Consider the following 25,703-nt stretch of genomic DNA (forward strand, 5'->3'; position numbering starts at 1 on the left):
CCACCAGCAAGGGCTGCAGCTGCAGTTCCCATGAACTGCAGAGGTAGCAGATGGTTCTGAAGGCTCAGGGTTTTTACCTTCATTGTTCCAGCACCAGTACTGCTGTTCTGGCTTCTTTCACCGGTGCTGAAGGTTGGTGGGTGATGCAGCTGACCATGTCACAGGCCTTCTGTGCTTTCTGCACCCATTTGCAAAAACAAAACGGGTTTTCATCAGTCTGAATTTAAGAAAGATGTGTACTTTTCACCTTCTGAACATGGCTAAAATGTTTGAGTGAGGGACAAAGACAAGTTTGGAAAAAGACACCGCACACTAGAAATTTGAGCAGAACTGAGGCAGCAGGAAAAATTAAGCTTTGAGAAACCCTTTTAAAGCTCAGATACCTCAAGTATAGCAGACAGCAGGAAGGAACCAGGCAGAGGATGGTTCTTTCTGACTTCAGGTCTCCTGTTTTTCCACAGCAAACCAGTCATGCGTGGTAACTAGAAATGAATCTTTTTCCAGAATGTCTGTAATAGTTCCTGCATGATCTGAAGTGTAAGGAACTCCTCTGATCAGTTAGTTACTGGTCACACTGCTGCAGTTACAGTAGAGGGGTCAGACCTTCCCATTGTCTCCCTCTGCTGCTGTGCCTCTTGCTCTTAAAGGAAGGCACAGCTATGCTGCTGAGAGACCCAAACCATGCAAATGGGAACTGAAGACATTGTTACACACCCAGGAAGATGAGGGCCTGTTCCAAAACTGGATTCACTGCAACTGTGTGGGCATGGGCCACCAGAGCTTGAGGGGACAGGGTTACCCATGTGGTGACATCTCAATCTGTAGTGCAGACTCCCACTTCCTGATGAGAAGTCTTGCACCCTGTAGCTGTTACTTGTATGGACTTTCCCTAGCCAAGAACAGTTTGATGAATTCAGGAAGAAAGCCCTGTTAAAGCAGCTGCATGTCCTACACTCAATAAGCCCTCCAGTGGGGGAGAGGGGAAGGTGCTGTTCCAGCCCCTCCCACCTGTAAAGATTGTGCTGACAGTTTTTCTCAAAAAGGCTTTACAAGGTTGCTTGAGACCTGTATGCTTGCACAGGAGATACAAAACTTTGGGTGTTCCCTCACCTTTATTAGATCTGTCAGCTCTGCTGTGTCAATATCAGAGTAGTTCTTTCAGTGAATAGCAGGGTTAAGATCCCTAAAACCACAAGTGAACCTCCAGACCAAGTCCTCTGCACCCACCCTTCCTGAAACAAAGGATTACCAGGAAGCCCCCAATGGTTCCACAGTGCAGGGAGTCCAGGTAAGTACAGCCACACGGTACTGCCTTGTACTGCTTTTATTAGGAGCATGGTGCACCACTGCCATGCACTGAAACAATGGAACAAAGCTGCCACCATACTGTGCACCACTGCCATGGGCCTGGTCCCATCTTCTCTACGCGCTTCTCTTGCGCAGCCAGATTAACAGGATCTCTTAACCACCCCTACTTCCTGCTCTCCAGCTGGAAAAACCCCTGCTGCCTGCCCCTGTGGCTCCTGTGCTCCACAGCCTTCTGACTGCCCAATGACTTCCATCTTCTTGTCTTCAAGAGCCCAGAACTGGGCACAGTGTTTCAGCTGCAGTCTCAGAAGTGCTGAACTGAGAGATTGCTCTTCTGGCCCCTGCTCAGGCATGATCTTCTAATGGAGCCCAGCATGGGGGTGGACACCTTCATCTTCACTTGTCCCTCGGGACCCACATCAGCCTCTGCAAAGCTTCTTCACCACCAGGATCTACAACTGCATCAGCTTACTTCAGTTCCCACTGCAGGATTTAACTGTGAGGTTCCAGTCAAGTCTTCAATTCATGTCCACTGCATTGCTGACTTTGGGAAATAAAAAATAAACATCCTGTTACTAATTTGAAACAGTTCTACAACAGCTATAGAAATTTGAAAAAAACCCTCGTGGTATGTTACAGGCCAGTGTTCAAATCACATCACGTAAAATTAATTTTTCATTCTTCATGTTTTTCTTTTTTTTATTGAGCTACATTAAGACAGCTGGCATTTGTAGCATAACTCCTTACTCAACAGCACAGACAACTTCCTGCAGCTGTAATCTCCTCTGTGATTAGCATTTCCTTCCAGTTCTTTCCAGCTGTCACTGCCTCATACCGTTTTTCTCCAGGTAATTAATACTTTCATATTCTTCTAAACTACTGCAACATAAACAGAATCCACACTACTGGCTTTTTCTTTAAACCCTACCACTTTCCTATTTTTTGTCATATATTGTAGGGCTCAAAAATATTTTCTTACTTTTTAAAAGGCTTTTTAAAAGTCCAACAGCAATCAGTTAAACCAAGGAGCAGTCATTTAATATATAATTTACTCTTATTATTCTTGTAGAACATACAAACTTTAATCCTTTTAGTTACACCCATTTCCCTTAACACTATTGTTTCTAAAAAGAAAATCAGCCTGGAGTGCAGTCTAGATGAAAAGGGCATCAGTACCTCAGTTACACATCAAAGCAGGCCAACATCAGCTCTGCTATGAAATGCTGGACTGGCACCACCTTCTGTGCCAGAGGCTGAAGACAGTAACATCACAAAAGCTGTTAACTTGTCTCCTCATGTAGGAAGAGGACTTGGAGCTCACAAGCAGATGTATTCACATTCTTATGTCTTTTCCAAGCTGAGGTATTGGTGGGGGACACCACCTCCAAGCTGTGTATGTTCTTTTTTGTCATTTCAAACAGCCCTTTTCCCTCAGGTCTCATAGGTCTGGCCTGTCTGCAAGCAGAGAGAAAACTTAAGCTTAACTGAGAATGATCAGTTTGTCCTTCTCCTACCTTCAGCCAGGTGTGATGGATTTAGTTACTATTTTATTAGATAACAGCATTATTTGTTTGCCCAAGAGCACTGAGAGATACAAGGAAAAAAAAACATTCATGCATTAAGCACAAAAATAGTACTAACAAACTGAAAACTGAGTACAAAGTGTATCATTATGAGTTTTAACAAGTGACAACACGATTACATTCTCACCCTGATGGTCCTTGTCCACGGTGCAGAGCAGCATTTTGCACATCATCACAGTGTAACAGCCTCAGTTCTGAGGGTGGGCAGCCACCAGCTGCTTCCATTGAAACCTAATGCATTGAATGGAGACAAACATTTCCAGGAAGTAAGTACAATTCAGGCTGAGGAGTTACAAGAGACACTTCAATGATAACTTCATTGACAGTGTGCTTTTGTCATCAAAGTAGAGCACTTAAGACTCAAATGGCAAATAACAGAGCAACACAACAGCAAATGTTTTCATCTTATTGCAGGGGTTCCATACTATTGTCTCCTTATCACAAACATTTCATACCTTCTTGGTGTTTCTCATGGGTAGCTCCTCAGAGCACTGACTCTTCCTTCTTCACAAAGCAGCCAACTGACCCCAGTTCCCTTCTCAACCAGCCACCCAACTCTTTTATAGCACTCTTCTCATTGCTTACAGCTGTGGCCTGTTAAATTCAGGCCTGTTCCTAGTCTTTGATAAGTGGCCCAGCTGCACCTCCTTGGGAGTAAGATTACTTTCTATACTATCTTTATTTTCTTATATTCTATCCCCCTACAGCAAATACAGTTGGATAAAGAGCTGAGCAATGCCAGCAATTTTTCAGACAGCCCTGCCCCTGCGGAGGCAGCTGGAGCTCCCTCTGTTCAGGAAGCCCAGGAGCAGGCAGCCTGGCACAATACTTAACACAAATTCATTGGGCCATTATACTTGGTCAGCCAGGTTCACACTGCAATCTGAAGCCTCCATACATGTGAGGAATGGGGGAAGAGGAAGAAAGGTTCTTATCACTTCATTGAGACAAGGAGTTGTTATTTAGCCAGTAAAAGGAACACTTGTATCTCCAAGGAATCTTGACCACCCTTTTTTTCCTTCACAGGAAGGAAACTGTAAGCTGACAGAAAAACTCTGAGATGCCTGGGAAACCTGCCAAACACTGAGGTTCCCAAATGGCTCTTGTGCACAGCAGCACTCTCATATGTAGTGACAAACAAGACTGAATTCCAATGGCTACATGGTCAAGACAAAATGTCCTCTGGATAAAAAAAAACCAAAAACATTTCAATCAAACTCTGAAAAAATTAGGCAGCCATTTTCTGTTTTATTTCTACTTTTCTGACAAAGAGCTTTAGCTGCTTGTCTTTTTTAGATTTTGTGAGTAAATGCTTTTAGGTTGCTTATTTCAGTAGTCTGGTTTATATTGCCAGTTGTTGTGTGATAATTCTTATACTGTGATTTTACTACAACTAGAAAAAAAAAACAATGGGACTCCTCAGTAAAGGGCAAAAGCAGAACCACAAAAAGGTGTGCAACAACTTTCCCATCTTGTCAGTGCCCTTCCCAGAACCAAGAACATGACAGGGTCCAGCTTAGAGAACACAAACTGGACAAGTCACACATGCTGAGCTTGCTAGGGTGCTCCCATGAGTGCTGAAGGAGCTGGCTGCTGGTCTTGCAAGGCCACCCTGCATTGCTGACTAAGTGTGGCAACTGGGAGAGGTGTGCAAGGATCAGAGGAAAGCAAAAGTCACTCCAGTCTTCAAGAATGGCAGGAAAGAGAACTCAGGGAACTACAGGCCCTCGGAAGGTGATGGAACAACTACTCCAAAAAAACATTACCAGACCAAGAAGGTAAGTTGGAGCAGTCAGCATGGATTTACAACAAGGTCATTTGCAAATTCTTAAGGATCCCAAGTGGAGCGCCTCTCTGGTGATGTGACCAGTTCAGGGGACACGGGGAGAGCAGTGGATATTATCTGCCTTGGCTTAGGAAATCTTTTGCCATAGTATCTCCAATTATCATTTTGATCCTGTCATGATACTGCCAGACTACTGATAGGCTCAGTGGACCATGAGGTGGACTAAAAGAGATGGGCTTAGAAGGCTGTTGGTGACATGAAGTCCTCTTGGACATGAGTGAATAGCAGAGTATCCCTGCACTGAGGCCAGTCCTTTTCAGGATGTTCATTTCTGCCCTGGTTGATGGGACAACATGTCCTCAGAAGTCTGCAGGTGACAAAGCTGAGAGGAGGTTCTGCTAAGGCCATAGTGTCATGCCACCATCCAGTTATGCCTTGAGATGCTAGTGAAATGGGCTTACAGTATCTCATGGAATTCAACACAAGGAAATGCCAATGCCATATCCTGCTCCTGGGGAGAAATAATCCCAGACACCAGGACAGGCTGGAGGCCAGCTGGCTGGAATGCCCCTTTGCAGGTAAGGACATGGTGGCCTTGGTGAACACCAGGTCCAAGAACCACCCTGAGCAAAGAGTGCAACCTGGCCACAAAGGCATCCAAATGGCATCCTGCTTTACAAAGAAAGTTGCCAGCACATGGAGAGAGATGATCGGCTGGTCTGAACCCCTGCCATGGTCAGGGACACCTATTACATGTGATTACAAAACAGATAAATTGTTCTGGTCCTTTATATTCCCAGTTCTCTTATTTACTGTTAACACAACTACAGAGACAGCTCTGAGTCCTTTTGCCAAGCCAAACAAACAGAAGAATTAACACAAGTTTCTCTTGCTTTACCACTAGAACTTGCAGAATCTTGGTCAAATCCCACTAGTGTTTAAATTTACTTTTACTTCATAAAAATAACTGGTGTTTTGGAATTTTGGAGCTACCAGAACTATTGAACTTAGCCACACAGAACTCCCTTTAAAACCTTGCTATCTGTCAACACCATTGAAATGCTGTCCAAAGTCAGGGCAGATGGCACTACACACCTGTGTGCACACAAATCAAACTGTGCCCCATGCTCCCAGAGTGCATGGACACCACCTTCCAGACCAGAGCCCTCTGAGTAATGCCGAAGACTGTTCAGAATCAGTAACTACTGTGTTGGTTGTACAAACAATCAGGAGTCTGAGTGCAATGTATCAGTAACATCCAGCAGCTCAGACATGGCGTCATATTAATGTGGCACTGTGGGGTTTGGATGGCTGGCCAGAGCTTGAGCTGACTGCTAGAGGCTGTGTGCACATGCTTGAAGTCCTTTAAAAACATAACACATGGCAGGAATTAGGCCAGGAATTACATTATCTGAAATCAAGTATTACTTGAAGTGTAGAAGAACAACTACATCAAATCACAAATCTGAACAAAAAGTGAGGGACTGATTTCAGTAACTGCTGGATAAAGCCATATACCTTAATACATACCTTGTACTAAAACCTGGTTTAGGATTCTCTTTTGTCTGCATAAGACACCAGAAGGATTCTGCACAAGCCAGTCTTCATCTGCATTTTTAAGATTTTAACAGTAACCTAAAAAAATAAAGAGACAGTAAATAACTGACATTTCAAGCAAAAAGGAAAGCGCAGTAGCTTCTCTTTTCAGAAACCCACAATATATGGAGTAATGAACCATAATAAAACTTCCCATTACCAGAAAAAAATCAATTTATTCTCTACCCATTCTTACCACTTAGTTGTTTCTCCACAGATTTTATTTAATTTTTACTACCTCAGCAGTTCAACAACAGCTGTTCCTAGATTTTCATATTTCTGCTTGGAGTAGATTAACTGCAGTTCTTATCCAAAGAGCCCCAAGTCATTTCCCTTTGGAGGTTTTCTAAAACATAAGTATTTCATGTGACACTAGACAGTCTGGACATTCTAGGCTTGCCAAGGCACATGGCAAAAGTGGCATTTCATCCTTCTAATATTAGTGCCACTAAAATGATTAGGATCCCTGCACACAACACTGAGTCATTAGTGACACTTGAGAATTAATAGCTCTCACTGCAGTCTCCTCTTTCTGCAGTATGTTGTTGTGCAGACATTATTAACTGGGGGCAAAGTTATCTATCAAAATGATACACCTGAACTGAGCTGGAGTAAAAAACCATCTCACAACAGAACTACATACAAGTATCATTCTTAAAATACAGTTTAATACTGCAATCATTAGAAATTGATGCAAAAGTTTAGGACTTCTGTAATTTTACAACTTCTGCAATCGATTGGCTTGTATTTGCAGTAAGTGGTATCCACCTTGCACAGTGTCTTAGAGTACACATGCAAATCAACTATCCAAAATGTTTAAAATTCAACAGCTCCATGCCCCAGCCATTCAGGCTTCGAAACAGCTCTCACCTGTAGACACATTCCCTCCTCCCAGAATTAAAATCACCTCTTCTCCATAAGTGTCTCAGACTTAAAGTAAGATGTGAGCAGTGCAATGTTTGATAGGTTTAGCATAATCCCTTACTCAGGCACAGAAAGGTGTTTGCAGAGCCTGAGAGCCCCAAGAAAATGTCTACAGAGAAGACTGCCTGGAAAGGTCCTCATCACAACAGCACAAAGGGGTGAAGAACTCCCCATACTCCCAAGTAAAAACTTGTTAAAATGATTTTCCAACATCTTGAGGTCCCGTTTTGATGATCATAAAACTTAGCACACTCTGCAAAGCATTTATTACAGAAAGAATTCCTTTGGAAAGCCACACACAGGTTACACCTTTCAGGCTAGCTTCACTTTAGGAACAGTCCCAAAAACCAATTCAAGAAGTGACATATGTGCAAATTACAACATACAACCACAAACGTTTACAATAAAGTTAACATTTACCTTATCAGACACAGCTGAAAACAGGCTGAGATGCGCAGCTCAGAATAAATACCATTTTAAAGTTGGCATGATTAATGTCTGAGCCCTATTAAATCAATTCTCCCATTTGGTTCCTTTTTATCTCCCGTCCCACACCATGGTGAAACTTGCTATCTATCAGATTTACGAAGTCATCTATTCTGTACCAGACATTCAGCAAGATAGACACTTTCTTCCTAAAGCACAAATAAAAGAGCACAGCCCACTAACCCTTTCTAACTGTGTTGATTCTACAATCATTTAGCAAGTCAAATGCAGTAATAGCTGTAGTGATGAACTGCCAGTCATAGGGAGTTGGCTGGAACTGTCATCTGGAGAAGTGTTAGTGTTCTGAGACATCACCTCCCCATGGTGCAATTAATGTAGCTATTGATAGGTATGTACCCATCTAACAGGACGGCTAAAATAACAAACTGCACAGCACAGTTTTCAGTCTGTATTTTTTTATTAAAAAACCCCAATAATTACTTTCTCCCTTTTTTTTTTTTTTTTCCCATCAAGAAAGCTAAAGTATCAAGACCTAACACAGTCTCTCCAGTTTCTGTAACTGACAGTGAATATTACTTTCTCTTTCTTGGTCACCCAGATTTACTGAAGAGAAAGCAGTGTGCCATATTCTTGGCAACCAGTAGATATTAGTGACAAAGTTGTAGCCAAATAATTATCATCAATTTTTGATTACAGGCTCTAAAACCACCCAGTAAGACAGCTAGGAAGTGTTAAATTGTCTATAATTTCTACTAGGAATGTGCCTCTGCACAATTTATTCACAATTCTCCCTCTTCTAAGATCATTCCAACCTCTCTACCCTATATAAACTCTGTTTATGATTAGTAGTATTTACTTTGCTAGAGCTGAATGCATCCAAGGAGCCAGTGATGAAAAATGTGATTTCTAAGAGTGAGCTGGAACACGAGCGAAAGTTGTTTTCAAAGAGACTGAATTTTCATCCATAGGATAAAGTTCTTCTTTAAATTAAAGCTCAAAGTGGGTGTGGTGGGTATGGTAAACAAAATGAATCTGACCTAGTCTAAAAGGCTTACAACAGGATAAACATGCCTGTTCTGGAGAGGAGAGAGGCATCACACACAAACGGAGTGATACTGTGCATATATTGTGCTGTTACAAAGGAAAACTGAAAACCAACTCGTAAGTGCAGCTATCTCAAGTCGTGCAGGATATCTGCAGCACAGACCAGCTCTGTGGGACAAGCTCCAGGCTGCCGGTGCCAACTTGGAGCAGGAACAGCTGTGACACTCCAACACTGAAGGACACTGCACATGTACCTTGCACACGGATGCACGGCAGCTTCACCAGACTGACTGAGAGAACAGGTTGTGTGGTTTGGTTCAGGTTTTTGTTTCCATTTTTTGAGTTAATAGGCTTTTTGGTGGTTACTTTAAGTAAGAGTAATAAACCCCCCCTAAGTTTCCCCTTTATTTTAGTTCTACTTTAAAAATTACCTAGCAACACACAACAGCAGCACAGGTAAATTTTGACTTCCACTGAAGTGACCATATGGCATTTTGCACCAGCAGGCACAGGTATGATTTTGAGAGTAGCAGAACCACTATCCAGCACACAGAAAGAAGAACTCCAATGCCGAGGTGTTCTCAGGAAAACACACAATCCCTTGTGGCCACTTATTTGGGGTTTCCAAAGGGAACCCGAGATGATCCGCAGAGCTGTGTTCATGTTTGCATTTGTTCAGGCTTACCTATCAAAAGGTAACAGATAACAATGTTGGCTGCTGACATACTAACAGAAGATACAGTGCTAGACATTCTTAAATGGTCAGGCAATCTTATCCTCCCCATTCTTCTCTTAGTTTTAACTTTAGTCTGGCCAAACCTGTTCATCTTAATTATGACTAGTCCCTACTGAGGACAATAAAACCATTAGAGACTAAAAGCAATTGTTACCTGGCATCACTGCATAGCTGCCAGGGATTATATAGGAGACAAACTGCAACATATTTTTTCCAAATCTTGTGTTTGTCAAATTCTCTTAATAAGTGCATATTAAGTACTTGCAGAGAAGTAGAAGCAAGCAAGCATTTAAGAGAAAAAAAATACCAAATTAAAACTCAAAGGAAGAATTAAGTTCCTAGAAACAAAAGGGAAATACTACTTGAGCTAAGCCAACAAGGCATTCAATTTCCTTTGCAAGATCGTTAAAAATATTTTACATCCATTTCACAACTTTAAAGTTACAAGGAGCAGGGTACCTGAAGTTAGCATCTTACACAGAATGAGGAATGTGAATGCAGTAATATTCCTCCTCTGGGATCAGATTTCAAAAAAGAACAAATGGTGGCAGTTACTAGTGGCCAGGCAATGAACACATGCCAGTGACAATCTGCGATCAAGGGACATTAGTTTCTGTTTTGCTTGGATTGCAGATCTTCACCATATAGAAATTAGATGATTTCTTCAGTATTTAGGGAATGATGAGCATGTCTGAAAGCATTTAAACAGAAGACACAAAAGTTTTCATCTGTACAGCTTCAGCAAGGTCTGAATTCAAAGATACTAAAATTTGTAAGCACTTCATAAAATCAATAAAATTGCTCAATTGCAAGTCATTACATTCCTAGATGAAAGACACAATAGCATCAAGTGGGTTTTTTATATATATATACACACATTCTTTTTTTTGCAAAATTTTATGCATTGTGAGACAGTAGTCCAAGTCATTAAGACAATCCTGTGTGAAACAGCAACTAAATCCCGTATTTTTAAATACAGCCCCCTCCCCTCTATGACATTCCCATTTCAAGTTGAGGAACCTGCACCACCAGAATAGCTGGCTCATAACTGATTTTCATAATTACCCATTTTACAAATGTTGTCATTGAAGCAGCAAAAATATCTTTCAATGTTTAGATTTTTACTTTCAAAGACTGTGTTTATGCTGAGCATCTTGGAAAAATGTCCAAGTAATGGTGTTATTTTCTCCATTCAGAACTCATATGACAGGTTACAGAGATGTGAAGTTCTGAGCATTTTGTGATACTTTATCATGAACAGCTAAGAAGTACAAAACTGCTGAAGGAACAAGAGAATAACCTTTAACCCTCATCATCTCTTTCACCTAGAAATAATGATGTATAGACGTGACTTCACAAAGAAAACTTAAGAAAGCTGACAGATAAAAAGCATCTGATAATGCTGCACTAGAAGCTAGAGTTGAAATTTCACAAGATAGTTCTGCCAGGTTCTGGAAACTCTGAGGTCACCTATCACAGACATAGATTTAGAAAAGTCTGCTGTAAACAAGATATCATTAAACCCGCACAGCTAGCACAGAGTTAAGTAGGATCTCAGTACAGGTCTATTGCTTTAACAGAAGTCAGGATACCATTGTGCTACACACAATGCAAACAAATATAAACTTATGCAAGGAGTTAAGAGAACCACCAAGATTTTAGGGATGTTAAATTAGGCATACTTCTATTAAGACTAATTTTTTATTTCAAAAATATTTAAAATTGTTTTAAAGTAGCAAAAATGTGCATATGCAAAGCCTAAGAGACAATTTTCTCATATCTTAGTTTTAAGACTACAGAAAACCAGCATAAGCTTTGTATTATAGAATAATTCTGATATATAGTAGTGATGACCTCACTAGTTTGAGGATGTTTTCTATCTTCCAAAACCTAAGAGGGAATCTAGTTTCATGTAACACTTCTTATACTGTGCACAGTCCAATTTTCTCTAATTAAAAAAAAAAAAAAAAAAAAACCAAAAAACAGTATTCCTAAGGAATTGTGAAATTCACTAATACACAGCTTCTGTGTTTGCAATTCTGCTTTACAGAACTTCACACAATGCTCCCCATTCCCTCCTGTAAGGCTCCTTACCTGTCATTTTTGCAGCAGGTGCCAAGTTAGGCCAGTGTCCTAACCTCCTCTTCCAAAATAATGACAGCAGAACTGTTTATCTTTGTGGGGCTAAAATCTCTGAAGCTGTAAGACTGTGCTGGGGGAAGGGCAGGGCAAGATGTGGTCACACAGTCTTTATTAACATCAACTCATTCACTCCAAGAGCTTTCATCTTTGACATGCTTCATTTGAAAATGTAAAATTTAACAATACTACCCAATACATTCAACTACATTGAAATGAAACCTAGTAAGGAAGGATTCAAACACCTAAGCATGTAATAGGGTTTAACTGTTAATTCATTTGCATAAAGTTTAATGAATTCAGTTTTGCTTAGATGACAGAATCATGGACTTGTTAATGTCAGAAGGGATCTCTACAGATCATCTGGTCCAACTCCTCGGCTCAGGCAGGGCCACCTAGAGCCAGTGCCCAGGACCACATCCAGATGGCTTGTGGCATGTCCAAGAATGGAGACTCCACAACCTCTCTGGGCAGCCTGTGCCAGTGCTTGGTCACCCCTCACAGTAAAAATGTTTCCGGATGCTCAGAAGTAATCCCCTGTGTTTCTGTGTGTACCCATTTCTTCTGGTCCTGTCAAAAGATCTGTGATTCATTGTGCAATTAAGTAATTTCCCTCCTGTACTAACTCTACTGGGTGACAACTTCCATCACAGATTATTCTATAAGAAATGCAGAATATCAACTTCTGGCTTCCACCATAATAAAATCATAATTGGTAGAAAACAGAAAAATCTTACATTCGTTTTGAAATACAGGAAATGGAATCTGTATTTTAAGACAAAGACAACAAACAGCATTAATAAACTGCAGGGTATCCTGCAAATGTTCTACCCCATATTGGTATACTGACATAGACTTACCTGTTCCTGAAAAAACTCCCAAAGCAATGTTGAATAAAGAAGCCATTTCTCTATTTGCTACTCTGTCTGGCAAGCTGAGACTCAAACTTGGCTCTTTGTCCTTTCCTTGCACAACTGGACATATTCCTGATGCTGCACTATCAGGATTTATTTCAGCTTTATAGTACCATAGAATGCTGTAAATTCTATGTACAGCATTCCTTATTTTAGTAGAAGTCACTACTACCTGCAAGATAAAAGCTATTCTTCCTACCCAAAGTGAAATAGCTTTCTAAGTTAATATCAAACATTTTTAAAAAGCTTTAAGCTCAGCCATCATACATAGAGCAAACTGAACACCTACTACCTTGTGGCAGAGGACTGAAAAGCGCTATATTAGAAATAATTTCAAGCCTGAATATCAGATGAGGCATCTTAGTGAGTGTTAGGAATACTATCAACCATTCCACCGTATACCCCCCATAAAGTCGCTCCAGTTGGCTACCATTTTCTCCAACTGAGAGCAAAGTAAAGGCCTCAGTGATGACACTCCTCTGCACAGGACTAGGCCAAGACCACAGTGTGAGAAGTGAGGAACCCCCTTTTGATATCATCTTATATACAAAGGCAGTAACTTGGCATCATATTCAAAACTAAATATTTTTAATCAAAGAGACTGATTGCTGGTACTGTTTTTCATCATAGCTCATTCAGATTTCAAGATGCAAGCTTGCACTATAATTCTCACATTAAAAATACTAATTTACAAACAAGCTATCAAAATTATCTTGGGTGCCAAGTTTGTAAGTATCAACACATTAATGAGAAAATGGTTACACACACAGACAAAAACATAAAAGCTGTTACTTCAGTTACCTGTTTGTGACTTTTGATGTACATGAGTAAAAAACATCCATTCTAATACACTACAAACATTACTTGCAACATCTTGAAAAAGAAACTCCGCTTAAGCAAGCAGCAGCTTCTCCAAAAAAGTCTGCATTTCATACTGAAGTTCTGCATCCTGATGCATCCGTTTCTTTGAAAATTTAACAGAACATGTACTTGTTATCAGATTCTTTTGCACTACATTTTACAGACCGCCTTCAAAGCAGTTTGCTCTCCTATTCTGCTCAATCTTGTTCTGGTCTTCTCATAACTTACTTTCATCTTATTTAACAACTTTTACACTTACTTTCATTCTGGACTCTACAAAATCTTGCATCTGATCAGCACCTGACTGATGAGTATGCCCTGACAGGGTATATTTATGCATAAAGTTTGAAGGACTCTAGTTTACATCAAGTGTGAAAGCTAAAATAAATGCAGATGTCCAAACAGTTTAAATATGAGCCTCAGAAAACGGAGGTAGAACAAAATCCAAGTACCTTTATTACAAACTTAGGGAATTAGAACCATCCAAGAGATTAATTTTCCATAACACACCTGGAATTATTAAAGGAATTTGTCTCATTGACAGTACAAGTGTAACTAGTTTGTATTTTCTCTATTTTCTTAAGCCTCTACTCAAACTTGCTCAGATCGATACCTCACTGAGAACACAACTTTCATAAATGAAAAGTAATATTTGGAAGTGCACTGTAATGACTGAACAGGTACAAACTAAGCTGACTGCAGCTGACAGGAGCACATGCTGATTTAAGCACCCCATGACGGCACCACTCTCAATCCACAACTGCGGTGGCTGTCACTACCTGAGAGAATTTGCTAAGCAGAAAAATGACTCTGAAAAGCATCTGAGCGGCCATAAATAAACTTCATTAACTGAGGCACATGAAGCAACTGCTGAAACAACCAAAGGCACTACCATATTCCAAGTTCTGGGAAGGCTGTGACAATCATGCAGCTGTACATATACCAACTCAGCAAACTTACCTAAGATGCTGACTCTTCAGCTATTCAAATTTATCACTGTGGCAAGATAACTAGGTTCTTCATAAATTTAAATCCTGATAATCCTATTCTTGGTTTAACACAATCAAGGCAAAGATGACATTTTCCTGCTGTAAGAGCAGGACTAGATTTGGCAGCACCTGTTTCTAAGCAGAAGCTTTCTGAACTTAAGACAGAAGTCTTCTACTGGAAGCACTGGTATTTAAGTTACACATATTTGAACTTCAGTCCTTTCCCAGGAAATTTTGTCCTGTATATTTAGCCTTTTCCTGCATGTCATTAATTTCACCTCTATTCCTTTAAGGTTGTGTAGTCAAAAAGTAAAGATACGAGAACATACACCTAACTCCCCAATAACATTACCCTTCTTACCTTAAAAAAATACAGGCTTTCACAATTAATTTTTTACATTAAAGCATGTATTTTATTTGAATGTTTACACTGAATTAGTTTTGTTTATAGCAGAACTCTGAAACAACACTTAAGAATTTTAGATGAAGTCTATTAGAGTTGTATTTGGGGTCTTTAATTCTATGGTAGTTACTAAATTATTAAAAGCTGCAAAGTGAAAGATGAGATAAAGCCATGTTTTCCTGCTCTTCCATAATAGCATCTCCCCCACCCGTAAATCCAAGAAGAGCACTTATCTAATTATACTTTTCTGTATTAGTATTTGCACACATCTTTGAGTTCAGAAAGAGTAACTATCTATTAAGTTCTCGTGTACTCTCTGTCACTTCATTATTGCGTAATTACACAAAAGAGAAACAATGAAATTAATCCAGAACAAAATTTTTTGCCCCCCTTAGAAAGAGACATAAATCCTTTTTAAAGGCACAATGGGTTAAGAAAACATACATGATATATACTAACAAAACGCATATGGAGAGGTATGTAACAACTTGTCAAATCATAGACAGAACTGGTTTTTACTGTGTATCTGACATCTTTCCCTTGCTTTAAACTATTTCCATCGAGTTTAGTGTTAGAATCCCCAAATAAAGTTTCATCCAGCTCATATCTTCCACATTATCAGGAAAACATAAAGCCTTTTAAACAAAAGAAAACCTAGCGTACAGAAAAGAAAACAAAATCCTAAAAGGAATGGATTAGGATAACCAGAGCAGGCCCGTGACAAGCATCAAATATCAATAATTTGGCCCAGTTCTACAGTCAGTATGTCACCTTACATCCTCACATCACTTCTAAAGCTTGGCAGAAGCTGGCACAATTTTTCAATATAATTGTAGTGTAAGGTTAGAGCTAGGACACCATGTCCTCAGTGTCAAACCAGTAAACGATTTAGAGCTCAAGTAAGACCTCTAGTGAAACTGCCTTCCTACATTCTTTAAAGACACATCATTTGGCTTCCTTCACACTGGACAGTTTTAAATATACAAGACAGTTTAAAAAAAACCCAGTAGATTTTTAAGCAATCATATAGAAAAGATTCTACAATATCAGTTTTCCCACACAAGACCTCAAAACCAAGCAACCTACAATAATCAATCCTTTACTCTCCTCCATATATCTAGATGTAAACTTTCAAACCTGTGAGTATTTTGTTATTATCACAGCAATAAAGCAGAAATGCAAACTCAGCATCAAGGTTCTGAGCACTGAGTTTTAAGACATTGTTATGCTCAACATATATCAGCTTTTATCCAACCACGCTTAAAGGCACAACAACATATCACCAGTAATTACCAACACTTGAATTACCCTATTTCTGATATTTATACTACATGCCATAATCTCCAGTAAAGTAAATGTGCCTTAACTAACCAATTTTGATTTTTACAATGTAGCCATGAACTTACAACTGGATGAAATATGATAAATTATATTTCTTTTTAAATCTTTGTAACAAATGGGCCCAATGTAAAGAGTAAAAAAATGCATGCCCAGGAACACAAGGCAACTGAAAACAAGAGTGTGATTTCTCCACAAATCTGTGCTTCCTCCACCCCCACTGCACCCCCAGCGGACTGGCTAATTCAGTATTTTAAAATTATGAAACTCAAATTATTTTTCCTTATGTTTAATACAATTTTGGGAGTTAAGAGCACTTTTCAGAGCAAACATTGAGAGATTTGCGTTTAATTTACTGTCTTGTAAACACAGTTAGGATTAAAATCAGACAGAAATGAAAATTTTTGTTTGCAACCTTGAATAATGATCCTTAAGTGTGCTGTAAGAAGGGAAAAGTCTAGAACAGTCATGCAGAAAGTATACCAAGTGATTTTATTCTCCTGAGTCAGCTGTCATTTTAGAAACAATAAGAAGCATCCAGAACTTCCATTTACTTTCCTAATAACCACTTTTTCATTACTTGTTGCTTTTTCCCCACATAAAGTAGAAAAAGTGTATTTTGCTCAGAACATCCAGAGTAAACACAAGACAGAAAACAAGCTTATCAATGAAAAACCCTCCTAAACAAGTTACGTAATACTAAACAAATGCTCTGGTACCCCCCACCTACAGAAAGTTGTATTAATCAGTGTGAATAATATATGAAACTACACAAGTGTGATGCAAGAAAAATGTCAAACATGCATTAAGTGGTGTTACAAAAACGACACACAGTATAACATGGTAATAATAAACTGACACATAGCCTAAAATAATGTCATAAGTAAAGCCATCCCTGCTGCCAAGTTGACAATTTTCACCTTTAAACCAGCAATTCAACAGACGACAATTCTTCCATACATTTTCTTTTAAAATTCTTGAACATTCAGTTTTTGAATTGCAGTAATTGCACTGCTCACACACTAAGGCAAAAACTTTATTTGTATGATTTGGCACAGCTCTGGTTCCGAAAATGTCAGATGTGGAACTGGAACTGGTATAATGCTAAGTTCTAGAAACACAATGTTCCACACTGAAACAAAACTGAAGCTTAACTACTGTTTCATTATTACAGGTGTGTCTTCTGGGAAAAGCTTTTTATTTGAAGTTGATTAAAACTGCAGCTCCGGCTTACCTTGCACATGCTCTCTCCCTTAAAAGCAGAACAAGATATATCAACACAAGGCTATCATGTCAAAGAATGAAGAATGTTAGCATTTTAAAAGACTGTTTTTCCCATCTTTGTAATGGCAGTTTTTATATTTTCTTCCAAGAAAAATACATGAGAATAGTCTTGCTTCTTTTTAAAGCAACTTTGTGCATTATCTCTCCTGGAGAAATCACGAAGAATACTATTTCCCATTTTTTTTACTGGCTTGCAAGTAACCTTCTTGGTAACTGCAGAAAGTGAACAGACAGGTCAAGCTCACATAAAATTTGGCTCAACATTTTAGTGGAATTTTTTTTTTTTTTCACTGCTTGAAATATTCGCCCTCTTGGCCCAACTATCACCAAGAATGTCAACCATAACCATGTTATTCAGGTATCTAAAGCCCTCAACACACTTCTTACCCATTTGTTCTAGGCTATGTACTTCTTCCAAACTCACTTAATGAGAACATTTATTGAACTACATTCTCTGTCTGCAGCACAAATTACCCTATGTATGCACAGGTAAGAAGAGTCTTGCTCTACTGCCCCTTCTTGCTCTTCTTTCCTTCTGAAATAAGCAGAATCAATAATTCTCACAGTCTCCCTTACCTGCCTTTACCTGTGTCTCCTGCCTGGGGACACAGAGGGAGCAGGACCAAGCAGCAAGGAGGGCAAAAGGCTATTCATATCTGCAGCAAGGCATGTACTGTATTATTTTAAATATGCACACAAATATTTCAAATTTCCATTAGCATACAAATATTTAAAACATTTGTAAGCAGCGTGGAAGACCAATTCAGCTAGCAGTTCAAAGACTGCATTCTACAGTACTGCAATAGCTGCTTTATGCAGTGTTTTTTCATGCAATTTTACACTATATAAAAATATTGAAAACTTAGTAACAATAAATAAATTTAGTAGAATAAATCCTTTTATAACAAATAATGAACAGTAATGGTATTATTTTTTTTTTTTAAAAAAAGCAACACTTTAAAATGACCAGAATATCAAGAGCTAACAGATGCAAAAAGAATTACAGTAAACCCTTTTGGTTTTTACATATTTTTAGATTTATTTTCTCTTCTACCTTGCTTAAGTATACATATTTATTTCAAGTGGGAAAACACATTTTGCTTGGGATTAGGCTGTACACTGAGGTATTTAGGGTTTGGGGATTCTTTGGAAGAGGTGTTTTGTTGGGGATTTTTTTTTCTTTCTTTCCTTTATCTTTAACCGATAATAAAATTAATATCCCTGTCACACACAAAAAAATTGATTACAGTGAATTAAGGCCAAAAATTGAAAATACCTTAATCTCATCCCATTACTACTAATAGATATTTACTATTTCATTTTCCTTTACCATGGTCTTCTGTTTGGTGCTTCTCTGACTATGATGCACTCAGGTTTAAGACTGGATTCTCACTAGTTTGATGAGAGGCTAACAACCTTAAAATCAGCTGTTACATACTTACATGGTGTGTGTACGCTGTATACGGTTGCTGTATTCAGCCACAAAATGAAGTCCTGCACATCAACTTCATAAAAGCAACACAAAGAGATATATCCAACTGCAGTGATCCCACCATACAAGCCAAGAATTTCAAAATATTTTTAAAACATTAATTCGTTTCAGTTTTTCTGCTATTCTTTGGCCATCTGCACAAAACTAAATTCAGTTCCAAAATCCAAGACATGAATGTAACTGGCATTTCCACCTCTTCTATTAAAAATTAGTTGCATTGTGGTTTTCATGTAGAACAAGACTTAAAGTTATTTCTGTGAATCTGTTGCAGATATAAAATTAAACCACACTCTTCTCACTTTTGTTATGTTACTTTATTCCCTCTCTCCCATTTTTTTGTTCAATTTACATACAGGACCCTCCACACTTATTCCTGTTCAAGGATCTATGCAGTTTTTACTTAAAGTCAAGAACAGCATCTTTATTCTCACTGCAATTCTTTCAAGTCAAGCACTTAACATCCCACATACAGTCAGCATGTAAATTCAAACAAATTATACAGCTATGCTTTACTCTACAGAAACTGAGACATAAAAGCACACTAGTAACTCTAGGAACAATGGAAGCTCTAGACAAATCATTTACCCAAACAAATGGAAAAACCTTATCCACATGTATATGCAGTAACACACTCCAGTTCCTTTTGAATCTCATACCTCTTATTATGAGCATTTTATTCTCCACCCAAGGGACCACATACAAATCACTTCAGTTTTTACTCACATTTACAAAGTTGTTTTTTTTCTTTCAATGTGATTTGTGTGTACAATAATCTTTACATTAGAGCAGAGGGGTTTTTAAATAGTTTTACCTGTAAGTATGTTGTGCTTATCTCTGAATGGTTTTCCAAATAGCTCCTTCAATTAGGAGAAAAGGGCTGCTGTTCCAAACAGAAGAAACTTCTTACACTGCTTTTAAGAGTCAGGCTGAGGTCATTAGTAAGGATGCCCTCCAAATTTCAATTATATTAACTTTCAGAATATCTTAAGGAAGTTCAAGATGGAAAAGACCTATTAAAATCTATCCCACTGAAAATTAGAACAATGAAGGTTTGTTTCCATGCATTTAAAATCATAAAAAAATAGTTTTCATTAAAATTTCATGTTCAGTTTATTTATTCTACAAGTAATACTTCAGACAATTTTATAACTAGCTTCAGTATTTCATGGATTGCCATGAAAACACACCTGAAATACCTACAGCTATGATTTTTAAAATACTTTATGGGAAAGCACATGAAACCATCAACAAAACACACTAGACTGGTGAGATGGCTAAAACTACTTTACAGTATATCTGGAAAACTAACAGAAGGTAACATAAAAAAAATCAAATGGGAAAAATTTTATCTGACATTCGGTGTTCAAAGGTTTTAGTCAATTCTCTTACTATTACTAAGTTCTTACATTTCAGTAAGTGAATTTTTAAGAAAGCAAATGCCTTCAGGTTACTACTGTTCAACATTTGCCACCAAACTAGCACTGAATATCCAATAATCTCAAGTATTGGATTTACATTTCTCATAGGTCACACTCACTCCCTCCTTACCACTGATGAGTCAGGAAAATTTGGTCCAATATTCCCTCATGCTAGCGTGAGCTAACAGCCCATGGAAAGCACCAAACTCCAAGATGGGCATCTTATTAACAGCACAGTGTCATATTAATAATTTGAGGGCTCCTGAGAAGACAATTAGATTGCATTGGAAGTATGTGCTCTCTGAAGTCCCCCACTCCTGGCCACAAGCACAAGCTAAGAAAAGATGCTGCATGCAGTCTCTAAAATGACCCATGGATATGCAACATTTCAAGTCTCAGGAATGGGATTTAGAACCCCATTCACACCTGTGGTCCAACATTAACTGACTCTAGTTGCTACCCTGCGTTCTGTGCCAATTCAGTGGTTCAATAATGCTGTAGTTTGACTTAGGAAGGGAAAAATCATGATCCAACTTCTTCTAAAAAACAGATAAATTAGGAAGTCCCAAAAAATTTGTTTCTGCAACAAACTAAAGTAAAATGAACTTCATGCCACCAGAGCACAACAGATAATTGCTGAACATCTCACCTCCAATCACATTTTCTCCCTTCAAAAAGGCCTACAGGGTTTTGGTTTTCATTTGAGAATCTGCCTTTAGATTGGTTATTTCAGCATTTTTGAGCCAAGTTACCTCAAGGGAGATTGCAACTGTTTAGCAAGACATAGTTCATAAATGTCACTGTGTTTGTAGTACCTTACAAAGGATTTGTAATGACAAATTATTCTATATCTGAAATCAAGAGAGGAAAAGAGAGAAATGAATTTGGTGAATATGGCGGCATACTTTATATCAGAATGCTCCTCAATAAATGCATACTACAAAATCCTACTGGCTTATGTTTAAAATTTAATTATTTAGTTCATACTGTCTTCTTGCCATCTATTTTAAATTTTATTCTAGTAAGAACCTCCCACTTATATCTTTATTTACAACTGCATAAAAAACCCATGGACAACAAATAAAAGAACTGCATGTCAGGAATTTTCTTTCCAGGTAATTCACAGTAGTTTGTGATTTTCTTAGGAAATTAATACAGTAAAGTATATTAGGATCACCAGAAAGTTTCCCAGGATATCAATGTGCATTATCTAATGAGCACATTGGTCAGAACACTGTCTAACTTACGTGGAATAGTAAAGCTTTGTTATCTTTAAGTACCAAAATTGTATCTCACTGGAAAATTTGGTAGTTTAGGAATATGAAACTTCAGGAATAATGTAAAAGCTCAGTAAGTACATTATAAAAGTAAGTGCACTGTAGTTGGCAGATTCACATATATTCCAAGCCTACTTGTTTTAGCATAGCATATAGCAGAGTGTCAGGACTTCACTGTACTTTCCAGTCAAACAATGCAAATGTAGTTAAAAACTTGAGTACCTGTGTACACAGAAAAAATTATAAACTGCTCCACCAGACGAGGATCAAGAAAAATTAATCACTTTAGGAGAAGGGCAGAACCTTCACACAAAAACACTGGCTGGCCACATCTACACATTTTAAAGAAACAATTTGTGACCATTCCTTTTTCAATAAAATTATGTGTTTATTTTATAGCTAGGATCAGTTTCTACCACATTTGGCAAAACGAGAAGCATTGCCTTTAGAGTTAAGCCAAGCAGCCTAAAGAAAACTTTTAAGAGCTTAACATAGCAGCATATCATCAGCTACAAAAGGCATTCTTCATTAACTCCTTACAATCTGCCCAAAAATATATTTCAGTATTTATTTGTTAGGACTTGGTTTACAGACATTTAAAAATAGATTAAATTATTTTCTGCAGTAAGGACAGCTGACAAATCCACTGCTACCATGCAGCACAGCCATCCAAGTCAGAGGTTTACAGGAGGGGCAGGTCACAACTGTGGAATGACAATCACTGATGTTAAATAAAATCTAAAATAACTTTCAAATACATGCAAATCTCTACTTGCTATCAAAACCACAGTGCAACAAACATGCACTTAAAATAGCATGAAGCTGGCAGAGAAAGTATTAACAACTTCTGAAGATTCAGTGTACTTAATGTTCTTCTGAAACATACTCAGATATTATAAGGAGGAGGGTTTACATAGCTAAACAAATATACAGGAGCTAGCTAAAAGCCTGAATAACACAGCCTTTTCCTTTGAAGAAAATGAACCAACCTTTTGAATGCAGTTTAGTTTGTACTTAACACATGGTCCCTGTACAGCTTTACAGTTGAGAACTACCAATTCACCAATACTTCCTTAATCCTCTAAAAAAGGTCACATACAAGGCCAGGAAATATTAGAAAAAAGTCATCTCATATTTAGACACCTTACTAGATACCAATGTAAACTGCATTTTCAACTGCATAAAGGACACTAGAGCAGAGAGTTTAACTAGTTGCCATACACAAGCCCTAGTTCATAGCAGTGAAAAAACAGTAATTTTCCCAAATCTTGATGTTTAGGACCTTTTAGTGTGTAAAGGAAAACCATTTGCAGTTTGGTTGAGGTTTACTTTAAGAATGAGTACTATAATGTAATACATATACCAAGGAGAAAGAGTATTCCAGAATAAAGGTAACTCAGTATTGCATTACAAAGTGTGGCATGTGTTAAGTCAAGCAAAAAATGGCAACATTAAAGACAATATAAAGGAAAATGCTTTGCAGGTACAGATGTCACAAGTGAGGACCTACATACTTAGTTGCACTACAGTAACTCCTGAATTGTATGAAAACAGTATCTTAAGCCATATACATGGGCAATTTAAGTAACAGTGTATTTCCAAAATGTCAGCAATATTGCAATTTTCTTGTTAACCATTTGCTCAAAATTCAATCCACCAAGCCAATCACTGTCACATTAACAAGTAACACACAAGCCCTCTCTGCTGCTTGCATCTCATGCTGAGGTACGTATATACCATCTGGATGTTATTAGGGCACCAGGTTATTTCAAATCAGTTTTTAACCAATACTGATAATTCACAATTCATGCAGATAAAATTTAATTATGTCTACCTCTGAAAACGTACGTGAACTGATAAAAAAGATCACTACTATTTTACAACTATTTTGCCCAGGAAAAAAAGTAACAGTAACCAACCAATATCCCTACTTAATTGCCATTACAGGAATAGAACCAATAGGTCTTTTCCATCATCTTCCAACACTGACAAAACAAAATCATAATAAGCTTCCTAACAGCTTTACTACCAGTTTTATCTTAAAACTTAAGCAGCAAACCTACCCTGAGTTATGCCGTAAATGGGATTTTCCAAATTCCTTGTTCTGTAAAACCTTTCTGAAGAATAGTCATGTGCAATCCTTCCAAATACGTATTACTTGACCAGAAGTGAACACTTATTTTCACTGGAAAACATGTATTTGCTTCCTAATTAAACAGTTACTCACTCATAACAGACATGTTTTTATTCAAACCAACCACTAGGGAAAATGTATACTTATTAATAATGATGTGCAAACACAGAGGAAAGCTTTTGACCACCGTGCAGAAATGTCTCCTTCCTTGCAATGGGAGATACTTTAACCATCAGCAGAACACACATATGTCACAACCAATTTTCTCCTCTATAAATATGGTTTAGGTAAATTCACTCATACTGTTAATGAATAAAGCATACACAGAGATTCCTTTCCAAATTTGGTTTTTTCCCTCCCCAAGTTAAATTTTCTAATAATTTGTCTGACAGATAACCTCTGTTGATAAGCCTACTGTGACTAAGTTTGCAATGGTGGATTGAGATGCAAGGACACATCATCGTTGAGAACACTTTGTATAAAATTTTATGCTCTTTGAAAGTCAAAACAAAAGCAGTTGTGTTTTAAGTTTTCCATAGTATGTACTGCGCACCATGCAGTTCAGCTAAACACTATTAAGAATGGAACTTTCTTGACACATAGTAGAAACTACATAAAAATTAAAATGATGTCACTTATAATAAAGCATAAAATTATTCTTTCTCAGTATTAGTAACAACATTCCCAAAATCCTTTCCAGTGATTTTTGTTTTATTGTAATCAGATAACCGCACGTTTTACAGCATAGTCACACATTGCATTTCGCTAGAGTCACAAACACATTGCCTTACATAATGATCCGCATAGTTTCTGCTCTATACTACAAAGCCTATGACTGAATACAAAAAACGTTTTACAAAAGAAAACTGGTTTAAAGACTACAATAACAATAGAACCGTTTCCAGGTAACAGCTAAAATTATAAAGGCATATCACTGTATAATTTTACTGGAATTTCTAAAACAGTAAGGAATGAATTAGGTTTAGTATCTGCGACGCTTGTTAGGTCCTTCAAAGTTGCCCCCTGGGTTTCCTCTACCAAAGCCACCAGGTCCACCACTCACGGCACCTACACCACTCATTGGCGGCTGAGGAGTTTCAGAGCCCGTTCTACTAACCAGAGGTGAACCCATCTGGGATGGGCCTCCTTGAGGGAATCTCTCATTATGCTAGCACAAGTCCATTTGGAACATGTCAAATGTGAGTTACAACAAAAATCACAAGTGATGTTGTCATGGAGTTCAGCAGATAGTCCAGCAGAATCAGGATCACACATAGAAGGAAGAAAGGAGCAATTCAATTAGTTATTATGGAAAAAGAGCTGGAAATTAAAGAGTGCTAATGTTATGCTCCAACTTTGTAAAGTAAATATAAAATTAAAAAACAATACTTAAGACCGACTCTGGTGCTGAATGTAACTTCATCCTTACAGGCACATCTGAAGCAATACGTATTCTCTATGTAACAGAGGAGACAGGAAACAGTTTTATATCTGAGCCCTACTGTGCCTTACATAGCAACTACAAAGCTTCTCCCTTAAATAAATTAGAGAAACATTGTCAAACTAGGAGGGGAAGAAATCAGCTTTTGTATTTCTAGACACTGCATTTATTCTTTTAATAGCCTTAAGACTTCTATACCCACATACATATGGATATTTCAAGTCCATGCTACCTGGAGTTAGCCTTTTGCATGGCACTTGAGAGATCTTTAGTTAAGGCTTTTAAAATTCTGAAATTCTGTCCAAACAAAACTACATTAGTGACAAAATGCATAATTTTGGACTATTCCTAGCTTATAAAAAATCTCTTATGTAACTAAGGTTCATTCTGAAATATCAGTGTGAGATAAAAATCCAACTAATGTTCCATATTTACTTTCCTTGGCTCTATGATTAATATTACTAAGGGTATATATCCTCACGCAGATTTATTTGCTTAATTTCTAAATAAAAAAAAATCCATCTGAGCAAATACAGTTCAGTATATAAGTGTTTAAAAATAGAACCCCACATGGAGAATTTTAAACTCA

At 38.0% G+C, this 25,703-nt stretch overlaps 1 protein-coding gene across 9 annotated transcripts in view; it reads right to left on the reverse strand.

The window, feature by feature from the left end:
* Nucleotides 1–1,293: 1,293 nt before the first annotated feature.
* PSPC1 (paraspeckle component 1) overlaps nt 1,294–25,703 on the reverse strand; it is a 58,703-nt gene continuing 34,293 nt past the window's right edge. For 2 of the 9 annotated variants that reach the window (XR_010026730.1, XR_010026726.1), the window contains 4 exons: nt 6,208–6,312; nt 3,019–3,122; nt 2,485–2,763; nt 1,294–1,852 (listed from right to left, as the gene is read on the reverse strand). Coding sequence is in view for 2 of the 9 variants with exons in the window: in XM_063148989.1 (XP_063005059.1) it covers nt 24,656–24,841 (186 nt within the window). In the remaining 7 variants the exon portion in view is untranslated. The other 7 variants (XR_010026729.1, XR_010026728.1, XR_010026727.1 and 4 more) reach the window with 7 other exon arrangements.

Source organism: Melospiza melodia, chromosome 2 (genome assembly GCF_035770615.1).
Source record: "Melospiza melodia melodia isolate bMelMel2 chromosome 2, bMelMel2.pri, whole genome shotgun sequence".
NCBI lineage: Eukaryota > Metazoa > Chordata > Aves > Passeriformes > Passerellidae > Melospiza > Melospiza melodia.